Source organism: Physeter macrocephalus, chromosome 4 (genome assembly GCF_002837175.3).
Source record: "Physeter macrocephalus isolate SW-GA chromosome 4, ASM283717v5, whole genome shotgun sequence".
Lineage (NCBI taxonomy): Eukaryota > Metazoa > Chordata > Mammalia > Artiodactyla > Physeteridae > Physeter > Physeter macrocephalus.
Window position 1 is genome coordinate 28,105,509 of NC_041217.1, and position 19,610 is coordinate 28,125,118.

The window sequence follows — 19,610 nt, forward strand, 5'->3', positions numbered from 1 at the left end:
TAAACAAATGGGACCTAATGAAACTTAAAAGCTTTTGCACAGCAAAGGATACCATAAACAAGACCAAAAGCCAACCCTCAGAATGGGAGAAAATAATTGCAAATGAAGCAACTGACAAAGGATTAATCTCCAAAATTTACAAGCAGCCCATGCAGCTCAATAGCAAAATCCCCAAAAACCCAATCCAAAAATGGGCAGAAGACCTAAATAGACATTTCTCCAAAGAAGATATACAGATTGCCAACAAACACATGAAAGAATGCTCAACATCATTAATCATTAGAGAAATGCAAGTCAAAACTACAATGAGATATCATCTCACACCGTTCAGAATGGCCATCATCAAAAAATCTAGAAACAATAAATGCTGGAGAGGGTGTGAAGAAAGGGAACACTTTTGCACTGCTGGTGGGAATGTAAATTGATACAGCCACTATGGAGAAAAGTATGGAGGTTCCTTAAGAAAACTACAAATGAAACTACCATATGACCCAGCAACCTCACTACTGGGCATATACTCTGAGAAAACCGTAATTCAAAAAGAGTCATGTACCAACATGTTCATTGCAGCTCTATTTACAATAGCCAGGAGATGGAAGCAACCTAAGTGTCCATCATCGGATGAACGGATAAAGAAGATGTGGCACATATATACAATGGAATATTACTCATCCATAAAAAGAAACGAAATTGAATTATTCGTAGTGAGGTGGATGGACCTAGAGTCTGTCATATAGAGTGAAGTAAGTCAGAAAGCGAAAAACAAATACTGTATGCTAACACATATATATGGAATCTAAGAAAAAAAAAAAGGTCATGAAGAACCTAGGGGTAAGACAGGAATGGAGACACAGACCTATAGAGAATGGACTTGAGGATGTGGTGAGAGGGAAGGGTAGGCTGTGACAAAGTGAGAGAGTGGCATGGACATATATACACTACCAAACGTAGAATAGATAGCTAGTGGGAAGCAGCCGCATAGCATAGGGAGATCAGCTCGGTGCTTTGTGACCACCTAGAGGGGTGGGATAAGGAGGGTGGGAGGGAGGGACACGCAAGAGGGAAGAGATATGGGAACATGTGTATATGTATAACTGATTCACTTTGTTATAAAGCAGAAACTCACACACCATTGTAAAGCAATTATACTCCAAAAAGATGTTAAAAAAATAAATAAATAAAATAAAATAAAATAAAATACGACACAAATCAACATATCTACAAAACAGAAACAGACTCTCAGACATAGAGAACAGACTTCTGGTTGCCAAGGGAGAGGGGAGGTGGCGGAGGGAAGGACTAAGAGTTTGGGATTAACATATGCAAACTAACATATGCAAACTAGTATATATAGGATGGATAAAGAAACAACAAGGTCCTACTGTATAGCACAGGGAACTATATTCAATATCCTCTGATAAATGATATTGGAAAAGAATATGATATATATATGTATGCATATATATAACTCAATCAGTTTGCTGTACAATGGACATTAACACAACACTGTAAATCAGCTATACTTCAATTTAAAAAAATAACAGTGTAATATAGGCAAAGGAAAGATCAAGTGTATTTTCCAGATTGTGTTTTATACTTAAACTCAAAGCAACTCAATTTTTAAAAACACTATCAAGATAATAAAAGAATTTGATAAGGAGGGTAAAAATAAGTAGGCAAATACAAATAACCCCAATAAAATACAAATAATGCTAATAAAATACAAATAACCCCAATAAAAGTAGAAGCTACCACACAGAATTAAATTTATTAAGAAATCTTATTGCTTAATACTATAAAATCTCAATGAAAACATAACACAAGATATGATTCAATTTACAGGTAAGTGTATGTTCCTGGATGGAAAGTCAATATTTAACAAAATCTTCCTGTTTATATGTAAGGTGTGCAATTATACAATTCCAAAATGAATCCCAATTCTACTTCTTTTTCTTTTCTTTTGGGACCAGATAGAATTATTTTTAAATTCCTATGGAAGAATATACATCACAGAGAAGTCAAGAAATTCTGAAAAGTATTAGTGACAGGAGAGTTGCCTTATCAGATATTAAAATTTACTCAAAATAGCAAACTTTTATTATTGGCACAGGAATAAACAAACAGATTAGTGGAAAAGAAGAGCAAGTCCCAAAACAGATCGAATATATAAGAATATCTGATATATAGCAAAGTGGCAACAATCAGCTAAATAAAAATGGCAGTTGGAGAAGTAGAAAAAGGAAGAAAGAATCTACCACACCACTACAAATCTTCATTCTAAGGTGCCTGCTGTCACAGTATGGAGTACCATAGTCCTAAGAGTGTAATGACTACATCATTAAATTCAGGAATGGTGTATCAGAAACACAGGAAGCAAAAAGAAAAAAAAGAATGAAGAAAATCTCAAAATACCCGAAAAAAAAAAAAAAGAAAAGTACTAAGTTTTAATAATGAGAGGACAAAGGAACCTTGGCAAAGACTTCGAGACTGGATGTTCTACAATCATTTATTCATCCACACAACCAGCATTGACTGAAAGCAAGGAATACAGAACTGACACACAGGTAAAGAAGTACAGTGTAATATAAATGCCAAAGTATCTGTACAACTATATTAAGAAGATGTCCATACATTTTATCTATGAAAATAAGAGAAAAGTTCATAGAAAAGATAGCATTTAAACTTGGTATTTAGAATGACTGAACGTTTTTAAAGAGGAAAAGGTTGTGGGAGTGGGATAGGGATTAACAAGGCACTTCTAGAAAGAGGGAAGAGATGTGCAAATGCAAAAGTGCATGAGAAAACACGCAGTGGTTGGAGAAGAGAAGCTGGGGTAGGTAAGTATTGATTCTGCTAATGTTTCCGTTGCCCCTTTCCAGGCAAAGATGCCATCTGTTTGCATACTAGATTTGTCTCCTCAGAATCAAATTCCTTTCAATAGCAATTAAGTTCTACAGATCAACCAAAGGACAGATTCACTGCAATCAAGTTCAGTGGAGGATAATCTTAGGAAAAGTAACACTGCCAGACTTAAATCTTGAGCAGTTCAAACCATGAGACCTTTCTTTTATTTCCTGTTTTCTCTGTCTGCCTCTTTACCAGACAGACACAAATATAGGAGTAGCTCTGAGAATATCTGTCTATAGCTCTTAAGGCACTGGAATTCTACACTATAAACTATAAGTATGACAATGTATTGAAATTTTTAAATGCTGATTTTTTTTTCCCCATTGAGAAATACTACTGGGAAAAGTCAAATGAATCTCAATTGTAAACTGTTTCAATTTGGATCTAAGGGTAAACAACACAGTGTCCTTTGTTTGTGGGCACAGGGTGGGAATTATTATTAAGTACCTTTACAAATTCTTGAAATTTTGGAAACGGACACACGACAGACACGCTATTAACACTCCTATGGATAACTTAATTTTTAGAAGTGTGACTGGTTTGATCTGAGGAAGCAGCATTTCCACTTGATAAATTACCAATGCTTTATTTCTGAAGAAGAATGTGTAGTAAGTTATCTGCACATTTTTGCTAGCAGACAGGACTGTTGCAGATATTTCTATATTAATAGCTGGGACTTATCAGAATTAGAAGGTGGGAGTGGGGGCTTGTTCTGGGGTTTCTATTTTCTGTCTTAATACATGGGAAGAATACCTCAATCAAAACTGTGTGACATTTTAAGGGAAATATGTATCTGTGGAATGAGATTTTTAGAAAAGCCAATCTGGATGACATTTTATCATTCAGATTTAAGGCTGCTATTATTTGGTCTACTTATATAATCCCACCTAGTACCCTTGATGGCACAATATGGCCTGATACAGAGCTAGGAGATTAAAAAAGAGGGGCGTGGGGTGCCTTCTTGGTCTTGTTCAGTGTTTCTCAAAGTATAGCTGTGTGCAATTAACTGGGATGCTTGTTTAAAATTTCAGATTCTGATCCCCCACTCTCAGAGAGTCTGAATTCAATACTCTGGAGTAGGACTCAGGAATCTACACTTTTAACTATTACATGAGCTGATTCTGATGCAGAAGAGAAACACTGATGCATGGTGTAATGGCACAGGACAAATTAATGATAACCACTACAGATGTTAACTTAGAATATTTTCCTAAGTGAATAAAGCAGTTGATTTAATAGTACTATTATCACTGACTTTAGTTACACTGATAAACATTAACAATTATGCTGTAACTCATTGCTGATAGTTAATAATGCCGTACAGTTCTTTAAAAAGCTATACCAAAAGGGCAATTTTTCAAGACTTTTTGTCAAAATATCACTCTATAACAGAAATACAGTTCAAAAAATTGACTATCAAAACTTTAAAAAAATATATAATTTAAATAAAGCCCTTTTATTACAAGGTCCTTAAGGGAATACTGTTACACTGTTCAGACTTTTTTTTTTTTAAATAGTAGAACTGATCTTTTTTCATATCTTTTCTCTGGTATAAGAAGCACACGCTTTACCACAATCTCACAGTCCTCACCCCACACACTCCTACACATATACAGGTTTTTTAAACAAGTCGATCTTTTAAATATTTTACACTGCATTCAAATAAAAAGTAATCAAAAATAACACGTGCCATACAACGTCTTTGTTAGAGTGACTCTTGCATGGGTATGGACTAGTGAATTCACCTATTAGATATTTCATTTATAGATAAATAAATTGATTTATAGATCAATAAAGAATCATTATGGGACAGCTGACTAGACATGAAAATAATTACTTTAAACCAGATATTATCATGGTAGCCACTGAAACTATATATATATATATATGTGCACACACGTGTGTATATACATGTATATATACACATACATATATACATATATATAATTTAAGGCTTATTAAAGATACTTACTACTATTAATAATGTAGCTCGGAATCATTTTACCTTTTAATATTGCTGCTGAAATTCCAATGGTAGCACAAAATAGGGGGGAAAAAAGCAAAGGCATTAAAGAGTTATATGGAATAATATTTTGCCTGTGTTTGATGTGCTTAAATGCATGTATATAGGAAAGAAGATCTGAGTTGGAAAAAAGGGCTCAGAAAAAAATAAACAACAGGCACATAGGCGGATTTAAGAAGATCAGAAATCCTTTCGACTGTTTCTATTTATACATCCTTACATACATCCTACTCACTCCACAGTCCTTAAATAGTTGACATCTGAATCTCAAAGAATAAAGCAATACAAGAAGACAAGAAAAAACACTCATTTGGCTAGCACTAGATTATTGTTAAACTTTTTTTTTTTTAAATTGTTCCACTTGGAAGATATACTGAATTGAAATGAATCAGTTTCCTACTTATCTACCAAGCAAACATCCCAACATCAACAACCCTGTACAGACTATACAACTTTATCCATTTAAGGGGGGGTGGGAGGAGTACTGCTCTCTCTAGAGGTATCTCCAGTGGATAAGAAAGACTGCTGTTGTAAGCAGGATTTCAGTCTATGTCTGATGGTTCACTTTCCCTCTTTTCTCCTCTATTCCTAGATGTGAAACTATGAAAGAATACTAGTTAAGACCTTGCATTTATACAGCAATTTGGGTTTCAAAGAGCTTTCAAGTTACTAACAAACATTTTGGCCTAGAGAGGACTATATAATGAATTAAGGCATGCTATCTTCTTCTTCAGGCATCAGCCATGTGCCACTCTTGTAACTTATAAATACCTATGTGATGAACTTGGATCTCAACGGAAAGAAGCTGCTAGATTTCTATTGCCTTCATCAAGACAGTGGTCATTTGATTATAGGTGGCCTGGTAAAACCCCACTACTATTATATTGTATACAACACCCTTCTATACAATCTCTTTTTATTCCTTATTAAAAAAACAGAAGATGTAGTATCAGTGAAATTAAATGGTGAACATCTGTGGATATTAAACATGACTCAGTGTAATCTCTTGTATTTTTATCACTGGGCAGAATTATAGCAAAAATTATAAATTACATACAAAAATATAATTCTAGAAACATTCTAACTCAGTGAACAAAGCAAAATAAACATTTTACTACCCTTTTTTCCAAAAGAAAAATATATTTTGAAACCATCTTCTAAAAAGTTTACTCCTTTTACCAGTGAACCATAAGTAATCTTTTTGTAACTCATTTTTGTTATCAAGTTAGGAAAATTAATGCTAAGCTGAATACAAATGATTTTTTACCCTTACCTCGATCTTTTGCTTTGTCGGAAAGGAGCACCTCTACCTCCTCATATTCCCGGATGGCATCCAATATGATACTTCCTTCTTTACTGAATAAGAACAGCATGGGGATTGTGATGTCATCTGTGTCCCTTCCATCACCTGCCATCTGGAACAGAGGGGCAGTATCACTGCTGCTCCCCTCATTGTCATCTAGCCAGAAAATGAATACAGCAAACATAAAAACGTTCGTCCATTAAAAAGGTCTAGCTACCAATCTTTACCGTTTTTTACCTGTTGACGGCATTAATTTTCTGCATCAAGAACCATAAAAACACTCATACTTTGGGGGCCCACTAATTCTACTCCTAGAAATCTATCCTGAGGAAATAATTCAAAAGAAGCAAAATGATCTATGCCTGAAAAAGTTTACTGGAGTGCTTTTTGTAACTGTCAACAACTGTAAACTATTATAAGTAAATTATAACGAACTACCTGAGGGAACACAAAGAAATACAAAATGTTATTATTACATTAAAAAAGTAGAACACAAAATTCTATGATTATGACTATAAAAATTTCATATGCTTATGAAAAAGCCTAAAAATGGAAAAATTCAAAGACTTGAATTACAATGATATAACTATGAAATTTTATTGTTGTTTAGGATTTCTTCTAATGGCATTATATTGTTTTACCAAACTACAAATTGACGGTTCTTTTTAATATACTGTTCACAAGGAATAATTATGACTATACTGTTTTTTCGAATGAAACACTATTGTTACTTTACGCTGGTTAAATAATAGGAGTATGACTGCTAAATACTGTTTTACTGGTGATGCCAGTTATGTCCAGCCCTAATCTTACATGCCAGTCTCCATGGAGAACCTGCCCATCCCTTCTCAGACAGCGTGTGTGGACAGGCCCTTCTAAGTGGAGAATACCATGTAGAACCCATCCCCTTAGCAGTAACTGACTAGACAAAGGATGGCTACCTGACTCTCAGTCTCTCTGCTGCTTGTCACTGTTACAACCACTCAACTCTGCCACTGTAGCTTGGAAGTGGCTACAGATGACATGGAAACAAACTGACATGCTGTGTTCTAGTAAAACTTTCACTTACAAAAACAGGCAGTGAGCTGAACTTGGCTTGCAGGCTGTAGTTTGCCAACTTAAATCAGTATTTAAGTTATGAAGCAGAATTTCTCCTAATACTTACTTAGACTAATGAAATTCATGCATTCATTAAATCAACACTGGCATGCCGATATGAGATAAGCAAAAGGCATAGTAAATAATTTTTCACTGAAATAAATCCTACTGTTTTATTTTAAATCTCTTAATGTTTATTTACCCTGAGTTCAAAAAGGAAATCTATCCTAATTAGAAAGAACAAATTCAAAATGGAGTTCCCCTGTGAGACAATCTATACAGAAGAACTAACTTCACAAATAGGATGTGACCTCAGGTTTTCCAGTTCTTTCTGAATGTAAACTCATATTTACTTAAAGCATAGAAAAATTTATATTTTCCCTGATAGTCATACCCTGCTTGTCACAATATCAGTGATTTTTTGTGGAAAATGAAAAGGCAAACACACTGGTTGAAATACATGCATAAAATGATGTGAAGTTTATAATTTCAGTGGAAAAAGACCCAAGGAGATAAAAACTTGCTAGCAACTAGTGCTTATACCCATGATATATCAGTTATTTTAGGAAATTTTATATATATTATCTTCAAACCTTACAACCACCTAAAAGATATTTATTACCATTTTCAATGGAGCTAAAAAATACGCTATGGAATAAACAGATAAAGAAACTAAAGCTGGGCCAAGGTTACACCATGATTTTGTGGCAGAGCCAGGAACTACAACCCTACGTGTCTGACTCCAAAGCCGGCACCTATGTGGAGTAATGGATACTTTCAGTGACTCCCCACTGGAGGTGGCAGGGTGTAATTCTTGCTCCTAGGGGGCTTTGGATCTCGTGGGCCCATTTTTTAATCCATGGTATTGGGTGTTTTTAGCACTCACTCCTACTGCACCTTCACACTGGACCCCAAGTACTTTTATTGGCATTAATATACAGAAACCCAAATCTACATTTTCAAACAAGGTATGAGATAAATACACATTCTTAAGAGAGTCATTGGATTACCTATCCATTATGCTGGCTAGTGAAGTAAAAATAATGATAAACTCTGATAAAAGTTTGGAAAATGAAAGGAAAAATCCTAAAAATTATGTCTTAGTCAACATAGTGACATGGAGGATTACTTACCAATAACAATGCCACCAATGGCTCCAGCATTCTGGATGTTGCGTGCCTTTTCTGCAAACATGCACTGTCCTCTTTGTATCAAAGCAATCTTTCCCATCACTGCCTCAGGGTTAGTAAGCTCTGAACAACCATTGTACGGTTTACTGCTTGCAACAAATCCTCTTGTCTGGCAGAAATAAAAGTAACTTAAGTAATCTTTTATCTTCTCCAATCACTACCTAGTCATTAAAATTCAATATCTAGAGCTTTAAGTAGACCTCACTTCTTTTCTAATGATAACATATACAATATATATTTAGCATACATTTTTGTTTTGAACATTTTGCATATTATAGTACCCAACCAATATTTCTACTGTGCTTTGCAGTTTATGAAGCATTTTTACATAAATTACTAAACCAGATCTTTATAATGACTCTGAGTGAAGTAATACAGATAATATTTCCATTTTACGTATGGGAAAACTGAGATTCAGTTTACATAATTTGCTCAAAGTCACGATGTTAGTAAGTGGTAAAGTTGGAACCTCAGGCTGACTCGCTACATACCCATACCTACACTTACAAGAAGCTGGGAACCATTTTTAAACCATCACTGGTAACAGGAAAGATTTTTGAAAGAGGGGAAAAATGGATTTAGTCTACATGAATCTGCAAGCAGTTCTTCTTCCCAGAAAAATTAAATCCACCAGAGAACTGATTTTAAAGATGTGAGTGTAAAGATGTTTTAAGATCCTTCTCTCTCTTAGAAGGTAAATGCCATGAGGGCAAAAATCTTCACTGGTTTTTGTAAACTTGATATATAGCAAATATCTAAAATACTGCCTAGAATAAGAGTTATTGAATAAATGAATCAACTATAAACCTACATAGCTTTAAAATATACATTAGAAAAAGTTTAAATTGGGGGTAATAGAGTTCAAAGACCACTGGCTTTAGACGATCAGAATACTTGGGTTCTGGTCTAGTGGCTAGCTTTGCTACCAGTTAGTCAGATAGTTGAACCTGTGAACTTTGTTTCCTACAGTAAAACTAATAGGATAGACTAGCTTAATGGCCTTCCAGATTTGCTCAGTGGAACCTCAGTGTCTGATGGTCTCCACAGCAACTTGTCCAGAGCACCTCTGCTTTAGCTGTTCCCTACATTAAGGCTCTGAGTTAGATTTTTGTTCAAAGAAAGGTTTCAGTAGTTAAAAAGTTTGAAAACCATTTTTAGATAAGTTAAAGGCATTGCATTAGAGAACAATATCTGAACATTTTAAGTAAAATTCTATAACCATACTGCATACATAAATTATGACTCAATATTTTCAAGATATGCTTTTAATTTTAATCTACTTTAATCTGGGAGATTAAATATTTAGGTGTTTTAAATAAGTTAAAACTACTAAATTAGAAAAGAGACTAAGAAATTAGACAATACTTAAATAATATTTGAGTTCAATTTCAACAAGCATACTATAGGTGTACATACCTCTTTATGTTTAGACAGATCTAGCCCAAACTGAGCTGGACCAGCAGTTAATACTACCCGGCCAAAAAATGGGTGAGAAACAATTTGTACAGCTCGTGGAGGTAGCTGCTGTTCTTTCTGTTGTTGACTTGACAATTCAATCATCTCCTGCATAAACCTCAACCCATCTTCCGCGTCAATTGAACTAGCAGCCTAGGAAAGAAACAAATTAATTTTATCCTTTCTTTCTGGAAACTTTCAACTTTTTGATTCTTAAATACTACTGCACTATAGTTTTCTATTCTAAAATTTCTCCTATCAGTTTTGGTCTCTACCAAATATTGATGGCCTTATTTGTTCTCAAAAATATTACTTCTGGAAATATTTTCTGAATATAACATCTGTAATTTTTAATAATGTCTCTTTCACTGTCCTAGAAACCACTTTTGATACAAATTGAGAAGTGCACTTCCACTAAATGCTCACTTTGCTTGTTTTCTCCTCTGGTTGCCCTTTTAAGAAATAAACCTCATAACTGACCCATATTCCCCTTCTTCTTTGAAATTATGAACCAACAACCAGATTGAATTCAAAACGTAAGTATCAGGCACCTATTACATCCCAGCACTTGACTAGGCACTAGGGACATAATCTTTTACTTTAAGAAGTTTGTATCTAGAGGAGAGAGACATGTAAAATTAGCTATGATAAAATTTCTCAAGTGGGAAAGTGGACTCGTAATATAGACAAAGGAAGCACTGATTCTGTCAGTGTGTACCTGGGAAATATTTGGAATGATTCAAATTGAATCTTAATAGAGGAAAAGCTGAATAGTGCCTGACTACAGGAGGAACAGGATGAATTCCTGACACCTTATAGGAAAAGTCAATGGAACCTGACAAGGGATAGAGGACAGAGGAGAACGGAAAGGAGCTGGGAGAAAGAAATGCAAGCCCATCCTGAGATTTCTAGTTTTGGTGACTTAGAGAATGATGATAGGGTCGACTGAGATGGAGACCGAAAGGGGAGAGAGACAGACTGTAGTGGGAGCAGGGAGAGAGAATTAATTCAGGTTTGGACAGATTGAGATTGAGATGCAGAAATGTACGACAGGTAGATTATAGCTGGGTTTAAAAAGTAAAGTAAAGTTGGGTTTAAGAAGTAAAGTAAAATCAGGATTACATACATGTATCTATCACGTGTACAAAGATGACAGCAGAGCTTGTAGAAATAGATGACACTACTGAAGAAGAGTATAGTAAGAAAAACATACGATCCAGATTCTTTGGTAGTGCCTACACTGAGTCGTGCCAAGAAGAGCTGCAAAGGAATCTATAAAATATTGCACAAAGTATTTGGAAAGGTGTTGCTGGAATGCCCTGGAAGCCAAGAAAGGGGTAGGTTTTAAAAAGAGGCCAGCCAATAGTTACATAAAAGTTCAATCAGAGGAGGACTAAGGGGCTACTGGCTGGCAATTATGTCACTGGTGACCCATGTGAAAGCAATGTCACCAGAGGATGTCATTCCCACTGCTGGGGAGTGAGGATGAATGAAACGAAGGAAGCAGACAGAAGTCTCGTTAGGGACGGAGGGATGATGTGGCAAGAATAGGGATGAGACAGAAACCTGAGGGGAAGGCAAGGTGAGGGGAAGGCAAGGTGGTGGGAAGGCTGAATCCGAGATTATAGGGTATCTGAATATGGTTCTACTAGGTTGAAATTATTTCTCAAACTGTAGTTTTCTCAGAATTAATGCAGTAATAAGGTGGATAATTTAAAGCCCTCGGGTTATGAAAGCTTTTAAAGCAAAAATCAATAAAAATGTCCCAAAGAGGTATGTTATGTTTCCTAGGCATAGATAAATAAATGCATATTTTGATTTCTATAATGAATAAAGTATTTAAATTCAGCTCTTTGGAAACTAAAATAGTGTAAAATAGAGATAAAAATATTAAAATGAATTATGAGCTTTTAAGATTATGTTCTAAATAAAATAGTGGAAAGACAAGTGACTGAGAAACAGAAAACTTAGATCTGAGTCCTCTATTTGACCATATTAACATAAGCAAATTACTCAACCTACTTGTGACTTGATTGATTTATACTACAAAGGGGCTGAATCACATGGCTTTCCAAAATACTTCCAAGTCTTAAAATTCTGATACTCTGACTTTAAACCACACACTGAAGGTTTTTAAAAAGCCAAATGTCATTATCTTATTAAAGCTACTGAGACCAAAGAGGACAGAGATGGTAGCTAATTAGTACAGCAATGTCTTACTTGGATTGCATGTTGAACCAACTGGACTCTCCCATCTTTGAGGTGAATCAAACTCACCCCCATCTTCTTCAAGATTTCTAAATGCTCAGGGTTAGTGGCCATGAAATCTCTGGCTCTCAGAGGGGGTTTAGCTCCACTCCTGAAACTCTCCTCTCTGCTAAAAGTAATTATAGGCAAGGCTTAAAAAACCCCACAAGTCAGAATTGGGAAAAAAAAGCATAAGGCAAACAAATTGCTAGTTTTAAACTAGTGAAAAATGGAATAACTAGAAAGAGTTACTTACCTACATATAACTTAGGTTTTTAGTAAGTGGTATAGCTTTCAAATATAGTTTACAGTTACAAAAGCTTGTATATTATCTATAAGGCAGTATTAATCAACAGCATTACAGTTATTTGAAGGTACACAACAGGTTGGCTTAAGAGATTTATTACTATTTATTTCTCCCTCAAAAAACAGATGTTTCTCTCAATATTTGAAAAGCAAAACAGTGCTTATATCAGTGAATGATAACATTCACTTAAGAAAAATAATGTTTTAAAATTTCCTAGTAATGGTTTTTCTAATGTAACTATTTGGAAGAAAATGCACTCATTAAGGCAAAAAGTTTTATTCAACAACCAAGAATAAGTACCTCATCAAAAAAATCAAATCAAAACAGTTATTTTTCCTATACAGAAACTACAGATAAAAGGAAAAATATTTTCTACATATACAAAACGTGGAAATATTTGATGAAACTGTTGTGTAAAAATGTGCTCTGGATCTAGAGGGGTGGGATAGGGAGGATGGGAGGGAGATGCAAGAGGGAGGAGATATGGGGATGTATGTATATGTAGAGCTGATTCACTTTGTTATAAAGCAGAAACTAACACACCATTATAAAGCAATTATACTCCAATAAAGATGTTAAAAAAAATGTGCTGCGAAAGTTACAAACTATCATACGCTGCCATTATTACTTGGTTTATTAAACAAAAGATACAGAAAATTTCCATAATAATAAAAAGACATTACTGCAGAATAAACTTTGCTATCTAACTTTGCTCACCAATTTTTAATTTTAATCAGTGATAAGTACATACTCAATATTTTTGATCTAAATGAATGTCTTCTTGGCTGTTATATGTTCCTTACATTCTCTGTCATTTACTAAGAATTAATTTTGATATTAACAAATATAAAATAAGACATCTTACACTCTGATGATGCCTCTAGGACAGCTCTTGTCCACCACATTTTTCAAGGGTTCACGAATGCTCTGAGCATACAATGGATCATTAGGGAAGAGAATCTGAGTGTTTGGACAAGTCCAATCAAAATTACTGTCATCCAGTTCTGTATATTCTGAAGTCTAAAAATATAAAAGAATGTTATGTAAATAAAAATAATTATTTTACCTTATAGTTTGTTCAAAGGAAACATTAAGTGAAATGTAAGTATACACAGGATGTAATAAAAGAAAACAAAATAAGAAAACATCAAGGGTGCTTCTCCTACCACACTATATTTATAGAATTCTAGTCATGGATTACTTTTTCCTTGGAAAAACAAAACAAAAACATAGGAGTAAAAAAGAGTAAGACATTTAGTTCAAAAACATAACCTACTGTGTTCTTCTTAGAGATTCTTTGATTTGTAGTAGACAGCCAAAGAGGTAACAGATGAGCTTCTGTTGTAAAAATGTAATCTTCTATGTCAAAAATAACGTCTTCTTTATCCGCGAATAACAGGTAAAGATATTTAAACATTTCGGCCAAGAAGAAGGAATCCATTCTAAAATAAAAGGTTACAAATAAATCTAATAACATAAAAATATCCAAATGCCAACTATCTGAAAGCCACAGAATCAAGGTCAATAAACCTGTCTACACCAGTACAGACATCCAAAGAACTATAGAATGTATCTATCCCCTGGTGGTAATAGCCTTGACTCCAAGCATATTCCAAGGAAATGAGAAAGACCAGAAGGGCTGCCTACCACACGGTACACTAAATCTTGTCAGTACTGCAGACAAGGTTTTTCTATGGGCCTTCTGAGGGAGAGTTTTCCATTTCTTCTACAGTGAACCAACAGCAGGGAGGTAATGCAGATGACCTTTACTACTGAGGACCATATAAGAATCTTCAATTAATATTAATTGAACTGGATAAAGTAATATAATTTTGATGCAGCCATTTAAGTGATAACCAAGAAGGCTTTAAAGGTAATCACTTACAAAAGTTACATGAAAAAAGTACAACACAAAATCATATGGACTATGATGATAACTTTGTAAACATTTAAATACCTGCCAAGTGTGACTTTACAAATGATTTAATGTTATAACGTTTTAATAAACATTTTAAAGGAAAGCTTTTATAAAAAGTGGTAGGAAAAGAGCACACTCGTTAGATGGAGTTACAATAACAAGGAATTTAATTATATGTGCTACTTCCCAAAGCATCCTAACTTTTAGCAGTTACTAGACAGGCTGCATAGTTTCGTAACTGGCCAAGCACAATTCCTGGCACACAGCAGGCACTCAATAAACGTTTGCGAATGCAAGTTTAAACAGCATTACTAAAGAATGAACTGGAGAGGCAGCTGGACATAGCAGTAAAGAGCTGGGGCTTTGGAAATAGAAAAGAACTTCTGATGACGAGCTATGTGACCAAGGGGATATTATATAAGGACTGTGAGCTTCAGTTTATTCTGAAAGGACATAATAACAATACATGACTAACAGTGGTGCAAAGACTAAGTGACATACTATAATGTCAACTATTCAGCATAGCACCCGGCATGCATATGAGCTCAAAAATAGAGCTATCATTATTTTTCCCAGACATAAATGATGTTTTATTTTGGAACAATAACTGTAATGTTTCAAAACTTCTTTGAACATTTTGGATGTTAATCTTTATATAACGGATAAAATACTTCCCTGTCAATCTGCAATACACTTACGGTAATTTAACTTTTTCTGGAGGACTGACAGTTATTACCATAAGCAAATGCTAGCTTAAGAACTGTAAACTGATGTGCGAGATTTTGATTTTTGGCAAATTCCACAAGTGATTACGAAACAGATGATTTGTAAATGCTTAGAAAAGACTAGAGACGTGGTAAGATCACTGCAGTATGAGTTGGGTAAAGCTAGCAAGTTTGGGTATCGTATCACATAATCTATTTTGTACTTTATTTTTTTTATTTTTATTTTTATTTTTTTTTGCCGTACACGGGCCTCCCACTGTTGTGGCCTCTCCCGTTGCGGAGCACAGGCTCCGGACGCGCAGGCTCAGCGGCCATGGCTCACAGGCCCAGCCGCTCCGTGGCATGTGGGATCCTCCCGGACCGGGGCACGAACCCGCGTCCCCCGCATCGGCAGGCGGACCCCCAACCACTGCGCCACCAGGGAAACCCTATTTTGTACTTTAAAACCATAAATATGTACACAAATGCAAACACACAGGCATGAAAAATGTCTGGAAGACTTTCTAAAACTGCCAACAGTGATTATCTTAGGATGGCAAGTGGGGAAAGTATTGTAGGGAAGATTTTCATATTCTTTTTGCCATTTAAGTTCTTTAACTGATCATTTATTATAAGAAAGATACAGATATTTCTTTTTTGAAAACTGTGTGTGGGGGGCCAGGGAATGGAGACACTGGTGAGCCAGACAACAGCACTGGTAGCTCCATAGGGGAACAAGCAACCAAATGCAAAGAGCATTACATGGAAAATTTGAAGGCATAATTATCTAAACCCCAGATCCCTGAAAACAGTAATTTAGCTAATACATTAAATGACTGAGATGAGATTTAAGCCTTCTTTTTGGTCTAGAAATGCACACACACACACAAAAAACCCAGCAAAATGAAATTTTGCTGGGATGAGTATCAAGTTCTAAGTTTGCACTTTTAAAAAATAAATCAGTTTCTTAAGAGCAGGGTAGAGAACACCCATTTGTCAGCAAGTCATTGTCAAGTATCTGAGGTCAACTGGCCACAAGTTCACTGTCTGTTAAACGTAAGAAAGCTGCTAAAGCACATCCAAGAACATGGTAGGACAAGGATTAGGAGTTCTCAACCTTTTGTTGGGCCAAATGCACGCAAGAGACGCAACACTACCACGAGGAACAGTGAGCAGACCAAGGGGTGATCCTCAAGTGGAGAGAAGGTGTAAGCCCACCAGCCCCTCAGAAGATGACCCATCTTGCGCCTGGACCCAGACGGCAACAGCGCTGCTGCACCAAGTACACCTCGGGCATCGTTAACTCTGGACGTGATGCTTCAAGGGGCACTCTGCACACTGGACTGCGCAACCAGAGTGCGGCACAGGCGGCCGTCAGAGATGCAGAAACAGCGTGTGGGAGGGACACTCAGCAGCAGGAAGAGGAAGGACGCTGAATTTAGAAACACGGAACTCTCTGAACAGAGCAAATCATGTCTTCCTCTGTAATTCCTCCACCTGCTACATTTCCTTCTGCTCTAGCGCTCATCACGTGGCTGTGATCACTTCTTTACATACCTATCTTCTTCACTGACCGTAAGTTACAGGCGGGCAGGGACTGATTCTAATTTATCTTTTCAACCTCTTACCCAAGTGCAGCGTCTGGCGCACCGCAGGCGATTAATTACTGTTCCTTGAATGAGCTGCCAGTAGAGCATATAGTCAAAAGCCTATCTGCCTTGATTAGAATTAACCTTACTAACTGTGTAACCTCAGGCAAGCTCCCCATCTCCCTGTGCCTTGGTTTCTTCATCTATAAAATGAAGATCATAATAGAAATTACACTTCAGAGGGTGGCTGTAAAGGATCAAGTGAATTAAACATAGGAAGTGCTTAATTAGAAGAGTGCCTGAAATGTAGGAAGCAGCCAAGAAATGTTACAGATAAATGCAAAAGCTATCTGCTTTCATTTCTTGCTGTTTTCTGTGTGTCTGCTTCCAGAAACCTATCCATTTCTTATCAGCTGTGGTCAGGGAAGGAGGTCCCAAGCCTAATTAACTATTATCTAAATGCTCTGAGAGAAGGACTGAGGGTCAATTCTATGAGTAGATAATGAGTGTTGTATTTCACCTGTCCCTAGTTCCTCTGCCGGAAACTCCTTTTACTACTTTGCTTTTTCTAGTTTTCTAGTCCTGATCCTTCAGGACACAGGACGCTCAAGTGACTGTCATATCCCAATCTGCATTTCACGTCCCTTTAGGATGTTTCATAGCACATATACAATGCTTTAAAGCCTGTTTATCTGCCTGCCCCAGTGATTCAATAATAGAAAAGACATGTCTTTTTATCTTTAATCTTCAAAACCTAGTATAACTCTGGCACGTAAGACACCTCAGTAAATATCTGTGGAATGAACACTTGCTAACCAAATGAACAAACAAACTTTAGTGTTCATTTAGAAATGTGTTGCTATGTTCTGGACAGTTAAAATAACAGAATCAAATGATCTCAGAATAAGTGGAATGTTAGTGAATATCATATTAACCAAAGGGTGCTTTTCATATCTTGAATACTCCATGTCAACTATATCTATCCAGTATCCAATGAAATAGAAACTGCCAGTGGTCCTCCCCAGCTCTCCAAATCAGCAACAGAATAAGAATATACACATTAACCACAATATTGCTTTTGAGGAATTCTTGACTGAACAGGAATCATAATCCAGATCATTAGTCATCATCTTGATAATTTCTAACATTTTACATAACATAAAAAACTATTAACAAAGAAGAAAACCCCAACTTTCCTAATACTCCAAAGACCAAGGTTCTGATGTTTAACAATCATTTATTCATCTATTTAAAAATCATTTGAGCACCAACTATATGCCAGGCACTATGGTAAAAACACAGACTTTTCAAACAGTTTAAAATAAGCCTATTCAAGAGAGTTTAAAAAATAAGCACAATGAACTAAGGTTTGCATCTTCAAATACCCTTTGTAAAAGCATTAAGCTGATCTGAAATCTGACTAATAATATTTTGTGTTGTTTCAGAGTTATCCTGAGGAAAGGGGAGGTTAGGAATTGTTTTACCTGTCCTCATGACTTCCAGTACGAACATCCTTCATGGCAGCAAATCCGCAAGGCACTCTAGCATATTTATTTAAATTTTCAATAAGTGTTTTCCCTACTTCAAGGTAGTAAGGATCTCCTGTAGCCTATTAAAAAGGAGAATATATGTATACATATACATAGCTTACATAGTACCATATAACCATTTATTTATCAAATATTTATTGATAGGTGCCAGGCATTATATCAGGCACTAGAACACATGTTACATAGAACCTAGTTCTGAAAGTAAGCCATGGATCTGCTTTATGAATTTCTTAAATACACAACTGGCAAGCTGCACAACTGTACATCTTAGGCTTTGGATGAAATTTCTAATGCCCAGAAAGGCTGCCTGATTAAAAGAAGGCAAGAGACATGCTTTAGAAAGCAGCTCTAGAATATAAAATTTCTCTTTAAAGAAATGCTTCGTAAGTATTTTGAAAAGGAATAAAACTTAGATGTCAATTCTTGCATCTTTCAATAACTCTATGAACTAGGTGAATAAGGACGATGATATATCCAACCAGTATAACATTAAACAAGAACTTTGAAAAGCCGATACTACTACTATAAGATAGTGAGTTATCCAACAGAGAATAGGAGCTAAATAGCAAAAAGAGAGTTAAATTAGCTTACTTTATACAAGAAGTAGGTACTTTCTGCAAATTCTGGCCTTAAAGGATGTTGAGCCCAATGCACCCTGAAATCTGTGGTAAATGCCTAGACAAAACAACGCACAAATAGGCATAAAAATGTGATTTAAAAAAATAGGTAGTTCTAGAATATATAGTAGTATATAAATTAGATCACAAACAAGAAAAAAAAGTTAAAATATTGATAACAATTTTCATCTATAAAATGAAAGTTATCACTGCTTAAAATCACAATTCATTTTTGTGAAGGCTGTTATTTCTACCAATTAAATGGAATTGCTTTTTTAAATGATCACTTTGGCTATTAGGAAGCTTAGGAAAAGCTATGACCTCAGTAATGCCACTACACAGGTCCTCATTGTCTGCATAATTATGTTCTCTTCTTTTTTCTTATCTCCACTTTTTTCTCTTAATTATTAAGTCTCTCACTCTCCTATTTCTATTTCAGCATATGCTCTCTTTTTTGAGTCTCAAATCCTCTGTGGCTTGAAACAAACACTTTAGGAAGCCTTCTAAATTGGTGAGATGCTTAGATATCTCACAGAGGGTAGTCAATAAGTAGGGATAGAACAAGGCCATACACAAATTTGGAAATTTTTAATGGTACCTTTCTGGAAAGCCAAAAGGTATGCTATTAAAATCTTACGGTATCAAGCTAGCAAGAATACTTATTACTAACATATAAAAACCAGGGAGAATAATTCTTAAGCA

General features: G+C 35.5%; 1 protein-coding gene across 6 annotated transcripts in view; it reads right to left on the reverse strand.

Annotated features, from left to right (window-relative positions):
- EDEM3 (ER degradation enhancing alpha-mannosidase like protein 3) overlaps positions 1-19,610 on the reverse strand; it is a 91,780-nt gene that overhangs the window by 33,457 nt on the left and 38,713 nt on the right. For 5 of the 6 annotated variants that reach the window (XM_024133775.3, XM_028488422.2, XM_024133778.3 and 2 more), the window contains 8 exons: positions 18,883-18,966; positions 18,226-18,350; positions 13,807-13,972; positions 13,396-13,550; positions 12,197-12,353; positions 9,938-10,129; positions 8,465-8,630; positions 6,204-6,389 (listed from right to left, as the gene is read on the reverse strand). In XM_024133775.3, the coding sequence (XP_023989543.1) occupies positions 6,204-6,389; positions 8,465-8,630; positions 9,938-10,129; positions 12,197-12,353; positions 13,396-13,550; positions 13,807-13,972; positions 18,226-18,350; positions 18,883-18,966 (1,231 nt within the window). The remainder of the gene's footprint in view (positions 1-6,203; positions 6,390-8,464; positions 8,631-9,937; positions 10,130-12,196; positions 12,354-13,395; positions 13,551-13,806; positions 13,973-18,225; positions 18,351-18,882; positions 18,967-19,610) is intronic. The other variant, XM_024133776.3, reaches the window with a different exon arrangement.